Genomic DNA, 15,407 nt, shown 5'->3' with positions numbered 1-15,407 from the left:
GTTGTGTTGTTGAGTTTAAGATTAAAAATCCATAGCTTTGTTAGTAGATACAGTCACTCTTATAGACTAAGGGTAGTAGTACAGTACCAGTCCTATATAAACGACGTAAGTCTGTCAACGACCGGTGCATGTAGCTCAGCCAATATTGGGCTGTCCCAACGGTGAGCGACCGTGCTCAGGATGCGGTTGGGGCTTACGCATAATAGCGTGGAACCCGTCGATACGCACGCACGCAAACATACCGGACGCACTGCAACGTCGCCCCAGCCCCATCAGCACCCTAACCGCATTATTATATTGCACTCTCAGTGCGCTGTACGCCCGCTTTGTGTAGCTGACCCACAGGCTGCATGTGTAAAAGGATTGACAGAAGGCTTTAAATAATGTTGTCTTTACTGAATGAAACGGGAAGAATGGAAATATAAATTAATAATAACTAAAAAAATATTTTATTGTTAATATCATTGTTATTTTACAAATCTTGTCACAGACAATATCTTGCGACGATTTCTACATTGGCGAAATGCACGATTATTATATTTTAAAGTGTAATAAATTCGCATTCTCCATTATTGCACAAAAGAGTTCACAGACGCGTGCCTCAAGCGGATGGCACTCGCGCTCGCACTGGTCCCAACCGGTCCGAGATATCGTGTCCGTGAGCAGTGTCTATGTGTGCGTTGCTCGAGCGCACTTTGTATGTAGATTGAACTCTGTACCTATCCGTTTTGTGATAGTTGTGTGTAGATCATTTTGAGCACCGTAACCGCTCATCTACTTCCGCTGCTGACTATACCATAATAACTCATAACCCCGTGCTCATAAGTCATAGTAGCGGAGTAGTTTGACCTATGGCCTCTCAAGCAGTGGATCATAGGTTCAAACCCGGCTATGCTGTGCACTTCTGTAATTTACTATGAGCTTTAGGTATGTGCGAAGTTCCCAATCCGTACTGGGCCCGCGTGGGAATTACAGTCCAAGCCCTCTCGTTCTAAGAGGATGCCTGTGCCCTATAGTGGTTGTATACACAATAAGCCGCACTGACGAGGAACGTGTTAATTACCAATAATCATACTGTATGATATTTTAATTAAAATTGTTGGACCATCAAGAGCACCAACTCCACTGCCAACTTAGATTTCGTTGGGCAAAAGCACTGCTGATAAAACAAAAATGTAATTTAAAGAAACAAGCCAAGTGCGAGTCGGACTCGCGCACTGAGGGTTCTGTACAAATTTGTCCAGTGTTAGCAGAGACCCTCCTAAGCAAGATGTATGGTATGGGATCATTTTTGAAGTGTCATAGACAGACGTAAAAAAATAAGATAACTTTTCTTATTGGTTGTGCTGTAAGCTACCTTCATACCAAATTTCAAATTTCTAGGACAAGCGGAAGTACCCTATAACATCTTTTTTAATAATTGGGTACCTTAAGTTTTCTGGGATGGTCCATTATTATATTTTTTATTTGATTTAAAAAAAGAGAGGTCAATCCGACCTGAAACGTGGTGACACGAAACGTGGTTTGCCGAAATAAACCTTCATATTATTTTTACAAAACAAACTGAAAGTGAAAAAAAATCTATCTACAGGAGTGAGCTACATTAGGTCGGAGTATAGCAAAAGGGGTCCGATTTTTGGACAAAAAATGTACCAACCCTACATTATAAGTCTACTATCAATAAAAAATATAATACGGACCAGAAAACTTAAGGTACAGTCAAGGGCAAAGATATCGGCACGGCCAAAGTTGCAAAAAAATGTATACACGGCCTTAATATAAAGCATATATATTTTTGTAACTTTGGCCGTGTCGATATCTTTGCCCTTGACTGGACCTAATTTTATCTTTTGATAGTGTTGCCTTGGAAGTTTGATTTTTTTACTGCTTCAAGATAGCAGACCTGAGTATTTGATATTAATTTCAGCTTGATACCTCCACGAGTTCCTTAAAAAAGACAATTGAGAGACGGACGACAAATGGTCACATAAGGGTTCCGTTTTTTTCCTTTTTTAGTGCGACACCCTAAATACAGTAGGTAGCATTTTCTTTATTTTTAGGGTTCCGTACCTCGAAAGGAAAAAAACGGAACACGCATGGGATCACTTTGTTTTCCGTCTGTCTGTCTGTTAAGACTATTTTTCTCAGGAACGCGTGGAGGTATTAATCTGAAATCGATATCGAATACTCATATCTGCGTGCCTTGAAAAAATCAAACTTCTAAGTCAACGCAATCAAAAGTTACAGTCATTAAACAACGTGATTCCATACAAATCGCCGTGTACTGAAAACCTATGGGTTACTTCCAGTTGTCCTAGAAACTTGAAATTTGGTGTGACGGTAGCCATTATAACACAACGAACTAGAAAAGTCTGAAAATTTTGATTTTTTATGTCTACCTCTAAATATCAATGACCGATATAATCTGACCCCACACTGCTTACGTTTTGGTTAGGAGCAGAGCTCTGCTTACACTGGATGTATTAAATCACTCGGAAAAAGCTGGAAATATCTTCGACACGATTCCCGTTTACATACCTATAAATGTGTACGGAACCCTCGGTGCGCGAGTCCGACTCGCACTCGCCCGGTTTTTTTATGTTCGTATCTGGTGTAAGTTTGAACTCTAATGTAAAAAACTTATCTCAAGAACAATAATTGTACAGTGAACTTTATTGTTCATATTATTTGTTATAATAGGTACTATAAGGTATTTTACTCCAGCTTTAGTTTTATATGCCAATGGATAATGTATTATTCAAAGTCGTGATGAAATGTAAAATAACTGTTAGTATGAAGTATCAATACAGGAGATTTTATAAAGCTGACTTTTATTAATGCCCTTTTTTCGATGCACTCGCATCATTGCTACTCTGCAACCATACGTGCATGACTACGTCGTTACGACACACAATACAGCGTGTATCTAATCTATCTATCTAATACCTTTAAACGAGCAATTCTTGTAATATATATAATGAGAATCTGACCCAAGACTCAAGTCAAGAGTCAAGTCTGTGAATCAAGACTGACCTATTTTAACCAGGTGAAGGAAAGGGCGGGTGTCTTGTCGTATCAGGAAGTCGAACAGCTGGCCGAAGACCGTGCGGAGTGGCGATTACTCCACCGACAAGAGCGTTGCTCTTAAATTTAAGAAGAAGGAAGAGAGAATCTCGGAAACGGCTCCAACGATTTCGATGAAATTTGGTATGTGGGGGTTTCGGAGATGACAAATCGATCTAGCTTGGTGTTATCTCTGGAAAAACGCTTTTATAATTTATTTTCCATTATCATCACAAACCTTAAATGGTTTTAGTAAATATCTATATAACATATTGTATTAAAAATACGACTTTATTCGTATAAAAAAAATAAGCAAAAGTAGACCTTTTTAGATACTTAAGATTTGTGTGAAAGGATAAATAGACAAATACAAACAACAATAATTTATATCACAATAATTTATTTTTACAAATTAGTTATGGATCACAACAGCTCTCACGCGGCGTGGTCGGCGACACGCCGGACGCAGCGCTCGAGCCCATTTACAGTCGCAATTCAACAACAACCCGGAGCGGGGTAAAATTTCAATATCGTACAAACACGAACAACTATAAGGAATTTGCGACTACAATTTTGGTCCCACGAGGATCAACGCGGCAGTATAGTGTTAAACTACCTACATTATCTGTTAACATCATCTAAACACTTAACACTACTATATATGTCACGCGGCGTGATCGACACTAACAATTATTATTATTAAGTAAGTGAACGCTGAGGACACCGCGGGAGCTCAGAAATTACGCGAACTAAAATTCAAATCCAAAAACACGCTATTGTGATAAGATAACCCAAAAAAAAAAAAAAATACAGTTGAATCCATTCATTACTTTAGAATAGCTTTAAAGGTCACAGCTCATTAGAGCCACCCGGCACCCGTCCAGCACCGCCTCGACTTTCGGCTTCCACTCGTCGACAGGTGGTCTACGGGTGGACGCCGCGTTGACGAGTGGACCTCGCGTGGTCCACGAATTTCCTAGTAGTCACGTGGCCTCGCGAGTGAGGCGATCCGGTGACGCTACGGAGTTGATGTAGTGAGCGCATGCCCATACAAATCCATACGAAGAATACTAACCGCTCGAGGCGAGGCGGTGCTTGTCGGGTGCCGGGTTGCTGTATTAAGCTGTGACTTAAATCCAGGATATTTTGAGTGGTTTCAAAGTCGCGTAATTTTTAAAACGCTCCCATTTTTAATAAATAAACACCACGTACCGTCTATTTACAGGGTGGACGCGCTCAGCGGTAAACAACACATTTACAAGCCCTCTGTTACAGGATGTCGTAAAATTATGCATTTTGTACCATCGATGTAGGAGCGCGATCTTCAGACGAACTTAACTCTCTGCCGACTACTCGCCACTAAATATTTTGAACATTTGCTTAGCAAATGGAACAGAAGCGTACCACAACCATTACAATTTAACGAGATGTCAACCGTGTCAGTTTTAACATACGGTCTTTGACCTTATTTAGAAATTGGGTTTGTTAAACTCACTTGGCACGGCGCTTTTGTTAGAAATACAGTAAGTACAGTATTACTAGGCATTCGTTTGGCTCTTAAATGCTTTGCTATCTCAACTGTTATTGCGCTCTAAGAACACCTTAGACAATGTTAATAAATGCCTTAAAGTAAAGCTTTTTTAGATGTCTCTTTTGCTTAAATTTTGCTGGGGGCAACTCAGTTTAAAACTCAAAGGACTCGAGCCACCATAACTTACTTCTCGTGCCATTTGAAGTATATATTTGTACTTATAAGACCCTATTACAATTTGATATCGCAAAAAACGACTTTTAAGTAAGAAACGGCGCAACGAGTTCGCGAAATCGGGCCCCTACCACATTAAAAATATACAACTCTCGTTAATCTACCTTAACTACATATTTACATCACTGCACGCTTCGGCGTTGTACTGAAAGGCCCGTCCAACGGTACACTATCAAGTCAACGGTACATCCTTAGCGACGAAGTCAGAACAAGCTTATACGATGCTAGAACACCCGCCGAGGTACACCGTGCCATCCCTTTCTTATACACCGTTCCAGAAAGGGATACAAAGTGCCTCTGCAAGCGTGCTCGCTTAACATTTCTTGAAAACGTCGCCAGATGTCATTTGAAGTCGACACTAAAATGACATCTGTCATTCAAAGGACACACTCATCACTGAAGCGTCAGATTTTTGACAACCACTCAAGCATCTGTGTCCCTCACAATGTGACAGCTGTCAGATGAATCTGACACGTCAAAAACGACATCTAGTGACTTTTTCTCCCACGAATCTGCTTGTTAAGTTAACATGCAACATAACTGTCGTCTCCACGACACGTAACAATAATACCTAAGTACGCGCAACACTTGCATTCACTAATACAGATTGCTGTTCTAACTAAAAGACACTTCGCGGCCTCTGCAACTCGGCAACTGTTGCCGTTGTACAAACATATGTCTTAAATGAATTCGGAATATTCAGTTTAGGTTAGTTTGACTAAACCATCCTGTAAGTGTAAACGAATTTAGGATTTTAAAATAGTAGCAGACTACATTTGTAATTAAAAATTCCAATCACATTTTGAATGATAAAACTAAAATTTTGGGGATTAATTTAAAAACACCTTATATTTCCAAGGCAACAATCGAGCAACGGCAATTAGTTGCTTACAGCTGGCAACAGTTAAAAATAGTGAAGGTTATTATAAATAAACATGGCAATCGAATAAAATGTAATTTGATAAAATAAGTGGCTGTTCGATTTGAATATTCTAAAATGTCTGTCTAAGAAGGCATGTTGATTGCGTTGTCAAACAACGATAGAGGAGCGTTCAATCTGTTCTGTGAAACGGTCAGGGCGTCGCATCTTTACATTCAAGTGACATCCAGTTCCAAGTGGTACGAAAACCTTCACAAAGTTCAAAGGGCTCGTCTCCGTATACAAGCAATGCAATCGCCATACATTTCTTAAAAGCTTACAGTTTTGAAGTATATGAAGTACATGTATATTGCTCCACTTTTAGTAAGCTGTGGAAAGAAGTGAAGAAAGAAGACGTGAAAATGATTTAAACTTTCGACGGAATAGTATTAAAACAGCAGATTTGAGTTTGCGGCGTTATACAAAACGCCACCAACGCAGCGTACAACGATGTCCTAGATACTTGCATCAACTTTACGCGCGAGAAAACTAAGGCAAGCATTGGACTCTACGCACAGTGCCGTTTCGTATAGTATGATTTAGGAAAAGAGATTAATAACCTTCACTACTATAACAACCTGTTTCACCACTATTAGTTAAACCCCTGTCATCTTATGTAGCACACGTTTATCACGCTCTTAGATTACTATATCAACTCAATATATAACTCATTTTGATTAAACTTCATTCAATTTCAGGAAGGTCTAAATTCACGTAGAGTATTATTTTGAGTTGATATACTCTTGATCTAAGAGTGCCTTAAGACGATGATTCTCAGTGGCGTAGCTTCCGGAGGGCTAGACGGGGTAGTGCCCCGGGGCCCCCAAGCTCAGGGGTCCTTCGGACTCTGACTTACAAACTATAAATGACAAATCTGGAGTACGTCGAATTGGGAACACGACGAATATGGAACAAACGATATAAAATAGTTTATAGTTGGGGCCCTAGTTTATTTTTTGCCCCAGGGCCTTTGGTTACCTAGCTAAGCCACTGACGATTCTGTTTATGAGCACGTAAAACAACAGACACTTAATGGATTACCCGCTGTAGTTCCTTTGGTTATTACCAAACTACTGCGAATAATCAAGCTTAACTGGTGAAACAAGCTTCCTTCCAGCGACAATACAGCAGAACGTTTAAACTAGAGCGCCGTCAGCGGACAGCGCCATCTATCGTTAGCTGCGCCAAGCGCGCAGGCAGCATAGGCGCTAGCAGATGAGCGCGCGGTCCGTGGGGGGGCGCGCGGGCCGCAGACGCAGGCAGGGCGCGGGCGAGCCGGCGCAGGCGCACGCGCACGCGCACGGCGGCGCGCACTCCGCCGGCAGCTTGCCCGGCTTCTCGTAGTCCGGCTGGAACTTCTTGCACAGCGCCAGCACGGACGGCGGGTGCGGCACCGACTTGCGGGATACCTTCCAAAGAGAAGACAGTTTCGATTGAACTCAATTAACTTCATTAAACTTCAGTAAGCTAGTTGAGAAAGCAAGACAAAAACGAACTCTTCCGACAAAATACGGTGGCATCAAGTGACCATGGTCGTGGCCGTCTCATAGTGCGCGAGGTGCCTAACGGAAACAGTCGACATCCCGCGGCAATTTTTTCCACGTCAACCCAAGGTAGAGGCGATTAGCGACCACTTGCATTGAGTTGGAAACTGAACCTTATTCATTTCCAAATGCGTCACAATTTCCATTGTAATTATTGAGAATACGACCAGCTTTAAAAATATTCTTTGACAGCTATGTATTAGATAGCTGCTTTTGATTCTGTGGTAGTACGCTCCAACAAATAGGGCCTTAGGTATTAAGGGTTAAGACGCGAGAAAAGCTTGTTTAAAAAAATCTTAATAATTGTTTGTTTCGTGTAATTACCAGTATCCTCACCTTGGGCGTGGAGGGCGCGTCCGGGCAGGGCGGGGACGCGTCGCGCGCATGCGCGTGCTTCAGCGGTTTGGAGTCCTCCTGCGTCGGCGCCGGCGACACTGGGCGATCTGCAGAACAAAACAATATTGTCATCAAAATACTTTGCCCTCATGCGCATCTTTAATGCCTCCGTTGCACGCATTATAAGGAACACCTCAATATTGGCACAGGTACAGTCACCAGCATTAATTTCTGCTACAGTTGAGCGTGCAAAAATATCTGACACGTACTTCCGGCCCTAGAAATAGTCGTATCAGATATTTATGCACGCTTGTTGTGTCAGATATTGGTGCTGGTGACTGTACAGACAGCTTCCATCCAACCGAAGTAACTGGAGATTTATGGGAGGGGCTATATCCAACAGTGGACGTCCTATGGCTGATATGATAAACGATAATGTAAGGACAGGGTCTTCGAGCTCAAAAACTGAGGGTAGACTAATTCCTAGTATGGCCAAACAACACATTAATGTTCCATCAACTATAGAATACTTTTCAGAAAAGAATTCATTCAGTCTCTCTGAAATCTTATCATCTCACACAAAATATTATTAACTACCTTCATCTCGGTCGTCCTCATGCATCCTATTTGTGCCCTCGTTGCTCCCATTGACCCCACTGTGCCCGTGCCTGTTGACCCCGTTCCAGTTTATAATCTTAGGCGTTTACATTTCACAACCCCATAAAAAATAATGATCGATGATCTATCTCAAAAAAAAAACACTTCTGTCATTACACCATGTAATGCAGAATGTTTTAAGCTACACAATAGCACTAATAACTCAAAAGTGTTTTTTTACATAGCGCCTTTTGGCTTAGGACGGCAGTAGGCTTGGTTGTGACCATCATAATGGTAAGCGAAGATGTAGACTAAGATGGAGCACGATTGCCTTAATAAGGCGGCCAGATTATAAAGATCAGGGAACAACTTCTCAGCTGTCCGAATAATAAAAACATCCTCCTCACCTCGGTCATCCTCATGCATCTCGTGCCCCAATTGGACAAATTGACCCCACTGTGTCCGTACCCATTGACCCCGTTTCAATATATAATTTTAAGCATTTAAATCTCATCATACCACCCAAAATAACCTAAACTTCTCACCTCTGTCCTCCTCATGCGTCCCATTTGTGCTCCCGTTGCTCCCATTGACCCCATTGTGTCCGTGCCCGTTGACCCCGTGGGGGCGGGAGTCGTCGCCGTCGTCGAGCCCCTCCTCGCTGGCGTCGCTCGCGTCGAAGCCGACCCCCACGATGGCGCGGGGGATGTCCGCGTCATCTTTTAACCAGGGGTGCTCCAGGCACTCTTCCACTGTTAAACGACCCCTGAGGACGAAAGACACGTTACATTTGAATGGTCTAGCCAGGTTTGTGCTCAGCGAAGTAAAAGTAGTAACATACGCTATATTATCTAACACGCCGACGTTCGCGATCGCATTGGCCATCTCTCTCTACCCTCGTCTTATACCGTGTGACAGAAAGAAGTAGTGAAAACGATTGTGATGCCAAGTTTTTGACAATAAGGTATTCGATTTCACTTTTTTTCTCATTAATGACAATCATCTTCTATACCTGACTGACTGACATCGCACAGCCTAAGCTACTAGAGCCAGTGTAACCTCCTGAGCCCTCGCGTACTTTATAAAGGACCAATTAACACTAAGAATAATGGCCGAATGTACTTTATAAAGTACAAATTGTTCATTGAATAATGAATTAAAAAAAATTTGAAATAATATCCTAACAAAGGATGTATTACCAACCGACAAACCACTCTGTTCACCTGGTTGGGTGGTTAGTAGCAGGTCAACTACGTCTAGGTCTTAACCCGGCAGTCCCGCAGTCAGCGGTATCGGCAATTTTTGAAAAAATATTAGTTTTTCTTTTACAAATATACAATTTTACTCGCAAATGTGATGAAAAACATTGTATGTCGCACGGGCGGCACTCGAATTATGAACATCGACTCATTAAAGCCCTCAGTTTTCGACTTCGGGCTTCTAATAGACTCTCGTTCGTAATTCCTTATTTACCGCCCTTAAGACACAATGTACTATTATTTAATGTAGAATTTTTGGGACTATAATGTAACGACGAGGTTTGAAACAAGAACTGTTTTAAATTTAGTCAATTTAAGGGTTAAGCTCTAAGTTTCTTTAAAAAAAGTCCTGGCTCAGCGGGGTTAACTATTTACTTCCAATTTTGGCAGACGCATAGAGAGAGATGCATTGCGAATTGGTCCCAGCGCGGTATTACCTATATCGATAAAATCGGAAAATATCACGAAATATCACAAGGGTTGAGGAGGGGTTATTATTAATTTTAACATTGAATATATGATTCCGACAAAATCGATCGAGGCGGAATCGTTGCCTGGCCAGATCCAAAATTGGTACTTCGTATCTTGCCGTCTCTCTGTTAGTACGGGAGTGAAAGGGACGGTACGATACGAACTTCGATTTTCGTAGTAGCCCCCCCAGAAGTAGGAAAGAAGTTTAACAGATAAGTGTGTCCCATGTCCGTTAGCCAAGACACTCACTTGGGGTCGACGACGAGCGTGTCGCGGATGAACTGCTGCGCGCGCGCCGACACGCCCCGGAACAGGTCGCCAGGGAAGCTCAGCTGGCACTGCGCTATGTTCAGGTACGTCTCCTAAGAACATACAATAATCTGTATTAACAAACAGTCATCGAGAACCAGTTCCGGTTTGAGCACTTCCAGCGCCCTGGGTGAGATTTCCTCGGCGCCCCAAACTTTAGGGAATTTTCTAGAAGGTACAGGCTTGAAGCGCCCCTTTATGCCCGGCGCTCTGGGCGGTCCCAAACGCCGCTACTACTTATACATCCATGTCAGTCCTTGTCTGATACGTCATTATACGCCTTGCTAAGGTAAGTAGAATCTGAGAGCTGATACACATTTTATAATACATGTTTCAGACGTATTTACTAAAAAAAGGCTTGATTGAAGAGACTGTTGTGGGGCTTGAATTTCTAAATACACTTGCGTGCATAGACCAATAATGTCTTAGAGCAGATGCCGTATTGTCTAACGCGCTGACGTTCGCAATCGCATTCAGCGTCTCTTTCTACACTCGTCTTATACGGTGTGACAGAAAGGAGTGGTGAAAACGATTGTGATTCCAATTGTGCTAGACAATCAGGCCACAGAGAGTGTAGTTATGTCTGTACCTAACGTGTTAACTGTGTTCTCGCAAGAAAAATATTTCACACACAACACACACTAACATCACGCCTGTATTCCCAAATGGGGTAGGCAGAGCACACGAAACGTTACCGCTTCGGAGCCACTTTTAGCAATTTTAGGTTAAAGTTTGATAAAAAAAGGTACCTACAATAGTAACAGGTTGCTAGCCTGTCGCCTACGGTATACTTTAACCTATATCCTCCCTCAGTCGCCTCTTACGACATCCACGGAAGAAATGGAGAGGTGCAATTGTAACCCACGGGAGAATATAAAAATATTTCATTTCTATATGTAAGACCTGCTTTTCTCGATTGGCAGGTGCATGCCCACTTACCCAAAATAGGGAAGAGTGGCGGAGGAAAGGGAAGGCCTTTGCCCAGCAGTGGGACATAACACGGGCTACAAAAAGGCGCTTACCTGTTTGGTGTCGCCAGCGAACGGTGAGTAACCGCTGACGAGGACGTAAGCCAGCACGCCGACCGACCACATGTCTGCTGCCAGCGACAACGGCTCGTACGACAGGATCTCCGGCGCTGCAGGAAGGAAAGGAAGATCAGACTACAGTTAATGTTAAAATGGTCTCGCCGGAAGACCAGCGCTGGCTCCAACCGAGGAGAATTTTATGCTGAGGCGGGACTTTCGGGCACAAACAAATATTTGTAATTTTTACTATTTTGTGTTCTTATTTTTTCTTCATATGAGAGAGAGAGAGAGAGAGAGAGAGAGAGACACACATAAAAATACATTAGATGGAAAGAATAAAAATAACATCGAATAGTATAAAGTGGGCCCCACTCAGCATAATGTTACGGCAAGCCGCAACGCTGTTCTCATACATATGTTCTACGCAACCCACGTTATACGTCACGTGTACGATATTGGAATTACGACCAACTATTAATTCAAGCCCTCTCAGTCTTCGACTTCGGGCTTCTAATAGGCTCTCGTTCGAAATACAGTATTTGACAAATTTTGAATTTACCATATCCTCTATAATTATTATGAAAATATAGATAAACAGACAATGTACTCATGACGAAGAAAAAAAAATCAGTTGAAAATTTAATTTCTATAAGTAGTGACTTTTTGAAATTCTATAAATCTGTCTCTTTCAAAAACTGCTACTACTACTACTCTCTGTCTATGTCTATGCAAAGTTAGCTTTAAAATTTGTTTAATTCATAAAATAAAAATAAATGGTCAAAAACCGTATTCCTTATTTACCGCACTTAAGAAAATGTAAAATGCCACCTTCATAGATAGCAAGGCCGTGACAAAACATCATTCGTAACAAAATCGCTTTCTGCCCCAGAATTTAGCAAAACTGCACTGCTAACTATAAATAATTTAATCTGTCGCCGGCTCAGACTTTTACGATGCGTCTGCGCAAGTATCGCGTGCCGCACAGTAAGTTATCTCCGTGCGGGAAATGCAATTAAGAAATATAATTGGAGCGAGATTTGTCATTCCAACGGGATAAGAAATTAGTTCAGTTTAACACCGTTAGCGGTTTCATAAAATCAATAGGCACCACGGGGCTCCTGACTGTCCTGAGTTTTATGGCTGGAATTTTAATAATCTTTTTATTATATAAAAATGAATCCCTATTTCCCTAGATCACGGCATCACGCGTGAACGGCTGGACCGATTTCGCTAATTCTTTTTTTGTTGTGTTTGCTATTGTCAGGAGAAGGTTCTTATAAAAGAAGATTTAGAAAATTAAAAAAAAACTAAACCGGGGGCGAAGCCGCGGGCACCAGCTAGTAATAAATAAATATCATGGGACACTCAAAAGCTTGTACTATGGATACTAGGCAACGGATAAACATACTTATATAGATAAATACATACTTATATATATATTAAACATCGAAAACCCGTGAACAAACATTCGTATTATTCATACAAATATCTGCCCCGGCCAGGGATCGAACCCGGGACCTTAGGCTTCGTAGTCAGGTTCTCTAACCACTTGGCCATCCAAATTTGCATAAGATTTCCAATTAAAACATTTAAGTTTTTTCTTGACGTTTGAATCAGAGAGCGAAGATCTAGGCGGATATAGAGGGAACACAAAGACGCGTACTCGAGCAACTGTATAGTATACACTAAGTGTAAACTCAAACAGTGCCCAAGTTGCAAACCCAAGGAAAGGGAGGGACAGCAGCTTCCAGATTCAGTAAATTCTGGTTAATATGGCCACATTTGCACTTCAGAACGCTGAGATTTCGCAGATTCTGAAATGGCTGACACATTAGGAGTTGCTGCTTACAAATATGATGAGGGTAAGTTAGTATTAATCACTAGCTTCGTGATTGATTTTAAGTGTACAACTCGACATGGCGCAGTCGGTAGGATCCAAACCTACACTCCCTCGAATTAGATTCTATCTTAGCGCTCTGGTGAAGCAATAACCATGGATAAGTATGCTCCACCGCTTTTATATATTTATCAGATGACTTACACGCAGAGATCGGAATTTTCACGGCATTTTTGATCTGTCATAGTGCCATCTCACTTATCGACTCTATCTAAATGATATCGATAATGATATTATCGTAAAATAATAATCTTAGTATCTTTTATAAAGACACTAATGGAACACTTATTAGCACTACAATAGACTTTAAAATTTGAAATTGAATTATTAAATTATAAATTGTTAACTATTCATAAATACAAAATATACTATTCTACTATTAAATTAAAATAACTAAAACTTTATTAAAAAGAGAGTGGGCCTCTTGGCATGGTGCCCATCACGCAGGCAGCAATCCGGCGTTGAACTGCGATTGAGATTCTTTGCGCGAGAAACTGCCGGCGCGAGGGTTGCCTGTTGCCTCCCTTAACCTATTGCTGAGCTCCCTGTGTAGCTCCAGCGCACCCTCACCCCAAGGACCTAGAGTCTCGACGTCGAAAACAAAGAAATGATTGTTTTCATATATATAATAATGCATATTTAATTAATCAAAATTACTCAAAAGTTAATTGGAAGGGATCGTTCTTTAAAGATAAAACCGTCTATTGTTGACCTCTACTTTTAAATCTTTTTGAACATGTTGTGTATCGATATATCGATATTGAATATCGGAAGTCGATAAGCGAGAAGTCACTTTGACAGATCGAAAATACCGCGAAAATTCCGATCTCTGCTTTCAGCTCGATCGCAGTTCAATTTCATTGAAAAAAATCAACAGTCCACTCACCAACATAGTCCCTCGTGCCTAATATCTCCCGGACATGCGCTCCAGGCTGTATGGCACGGCTGATCCCGAAGTCGCAGATGAGCAGCTCCTCGCCCTCTGCCGTCAACAGCAGGTTCTGTGGCTTGAGGTCCAGATGGGCGATGCGGCGCGCGTGGAGGTGCGCCAGCCCTTCCAGCACGTGGCGGAGGGCGCGCCGCGCCGCACCCTCCGAGAGACGCTCCTCCTCGTCCAGGAGGCGCTGTAACTCGCCTCCAGCGCAGAGCTCGAGAACTATGGCCACTTCTGAACGGGTTTCGTATACCTGGAATTATTTGTGATGGATTAATAACGGTTTCTTGACATGCGAAATATCGCTAGATGACATTAATATCTAGAGAGAGAGAGAGAGAGAGAGGGAGAGGGGCTCATTTAGTTATTTAATCAATCCCAAACGCGATGCCAAAATTACGATACTAGCGCCAACTAGTCACAGACACCCTCATTGAGTTGATGTGTTAAGATTATTATTTACATGTACAGTCAACGTCATAAATAAGTGATCATTTCTGTACCTTGTCGCTTTCATTCGTTACACAATTTGGTATGGCTTTTCAAACATGACGTTAAAGTGACAAAAGTGAACACTTATTTATGACGTTGACTGTACTTATATCATACTCTAGCAGGGTGTCGTATATAGTATACACTAGAGTACAGGATGCGGTGAATACACAAGGGAACACTTTGTCCCGCAATATGACGCGCAACACTCAATCTATGTGATGTTGCAACGTTGTACGGAGTCCCGGAACATCACATGTTTTTTTTTTGTTGAGTCGCCTTATGGGGCAAAGATACTAGGTCCCTGCTTTTGTTTACTTGATTTTAGTTTATTAATTTTATATGAGATGCTTAATAGATGGCGGCGTGCAGTCGGTATAAATCCACTATGGACGGTTGGAAAGGTAGGACCCAGGCAGTGCTGGAACCTCACCGGCTAGAAAGCCCGGCCGCACGTCTTCAACTCCCGGAGTTTCCGGGAGAAGGGGCGAGCGTTGTTTCTGGAACATGTTCTGCAACGTTTTACTTGCTCCGGCTCTGAGATGCTGCTCGCGGCATATGTTTCGCAATTGTTGAAGGCATGTCCCACAGCATGTCGCTCCTTTTGTCCCCAAGTGTCTACAGGGCTATCTATTTAAAAACTTGATGTCCTATTGGACTCCCTCATAGGGTGAGGCTGTATTTCACGCCAGAGCAGCTTTCGACCCTTTTCAAAGCATAGATTAGATCTTGTATGGAATACTGCCGCCACCTTTGTGACGGATCCGGCAAATATCAGCTAACCGCTTTGGAT

General features: G+C 42.1%; 1 protein-coding gene across 1 annotated transcript in view; it reads right to left on the bottom strand.

The window, feature by feature from the left end:
- Positions 1-3,445: 3,445 nt before the first annotated feature.
- The window catches only part of LOC141427876 (death-associated protein kinase related-like), a gene marked incomplete at its 5' end in the record, with an annotated part of 23,453 nt that continues 11,491 nt past the window's right edge, over positions 3,446-15,407 (bottom strand). The window contains 6 exons of the mRNA XM_074087466.1: positions 3,446-7,156; positions 7,628-7,734; positions 8,770-8,990; positions 10,204-10,316; positions 11,286-11,401; positions 14,075-14,375. Coding sequence (XP_073943567.1) covers positions 6,956-7,156; positions 7,628-7,734; positions 8,770-8,990; positions 10,204-10,316; positions 11,286-11,401; positions 14,075-14,375 — 1,059 coding nt within the window. The remainder of the gene's footprint in view (positions 7,157-7,627; positions 7,735-8,769; positions 8,991-10,203; positions 10,317-11,285; positions 11,402-14,074; positions 14,376-15,407) is intronic.

Source organism: Choristoneura fumiferana, chromosome 5 (assembly GCF_025370935.1).
Source record: "Choristoneura fumiferana chromosome 5, NRCan_CFum_1, whole genome shotgun sequence".
In the NCBI taxonomy this organism is placed as follows: domain Eukaryota; kingdom Metazoa; phylum Arthropoda; class Insecta; order Lepidoptera; family Tortricidae; genus Choristoneura; species Choristoneura fumiferana.
This window is presented reverse-complemented; position numbering and strand designations above follow the sequence as displayed.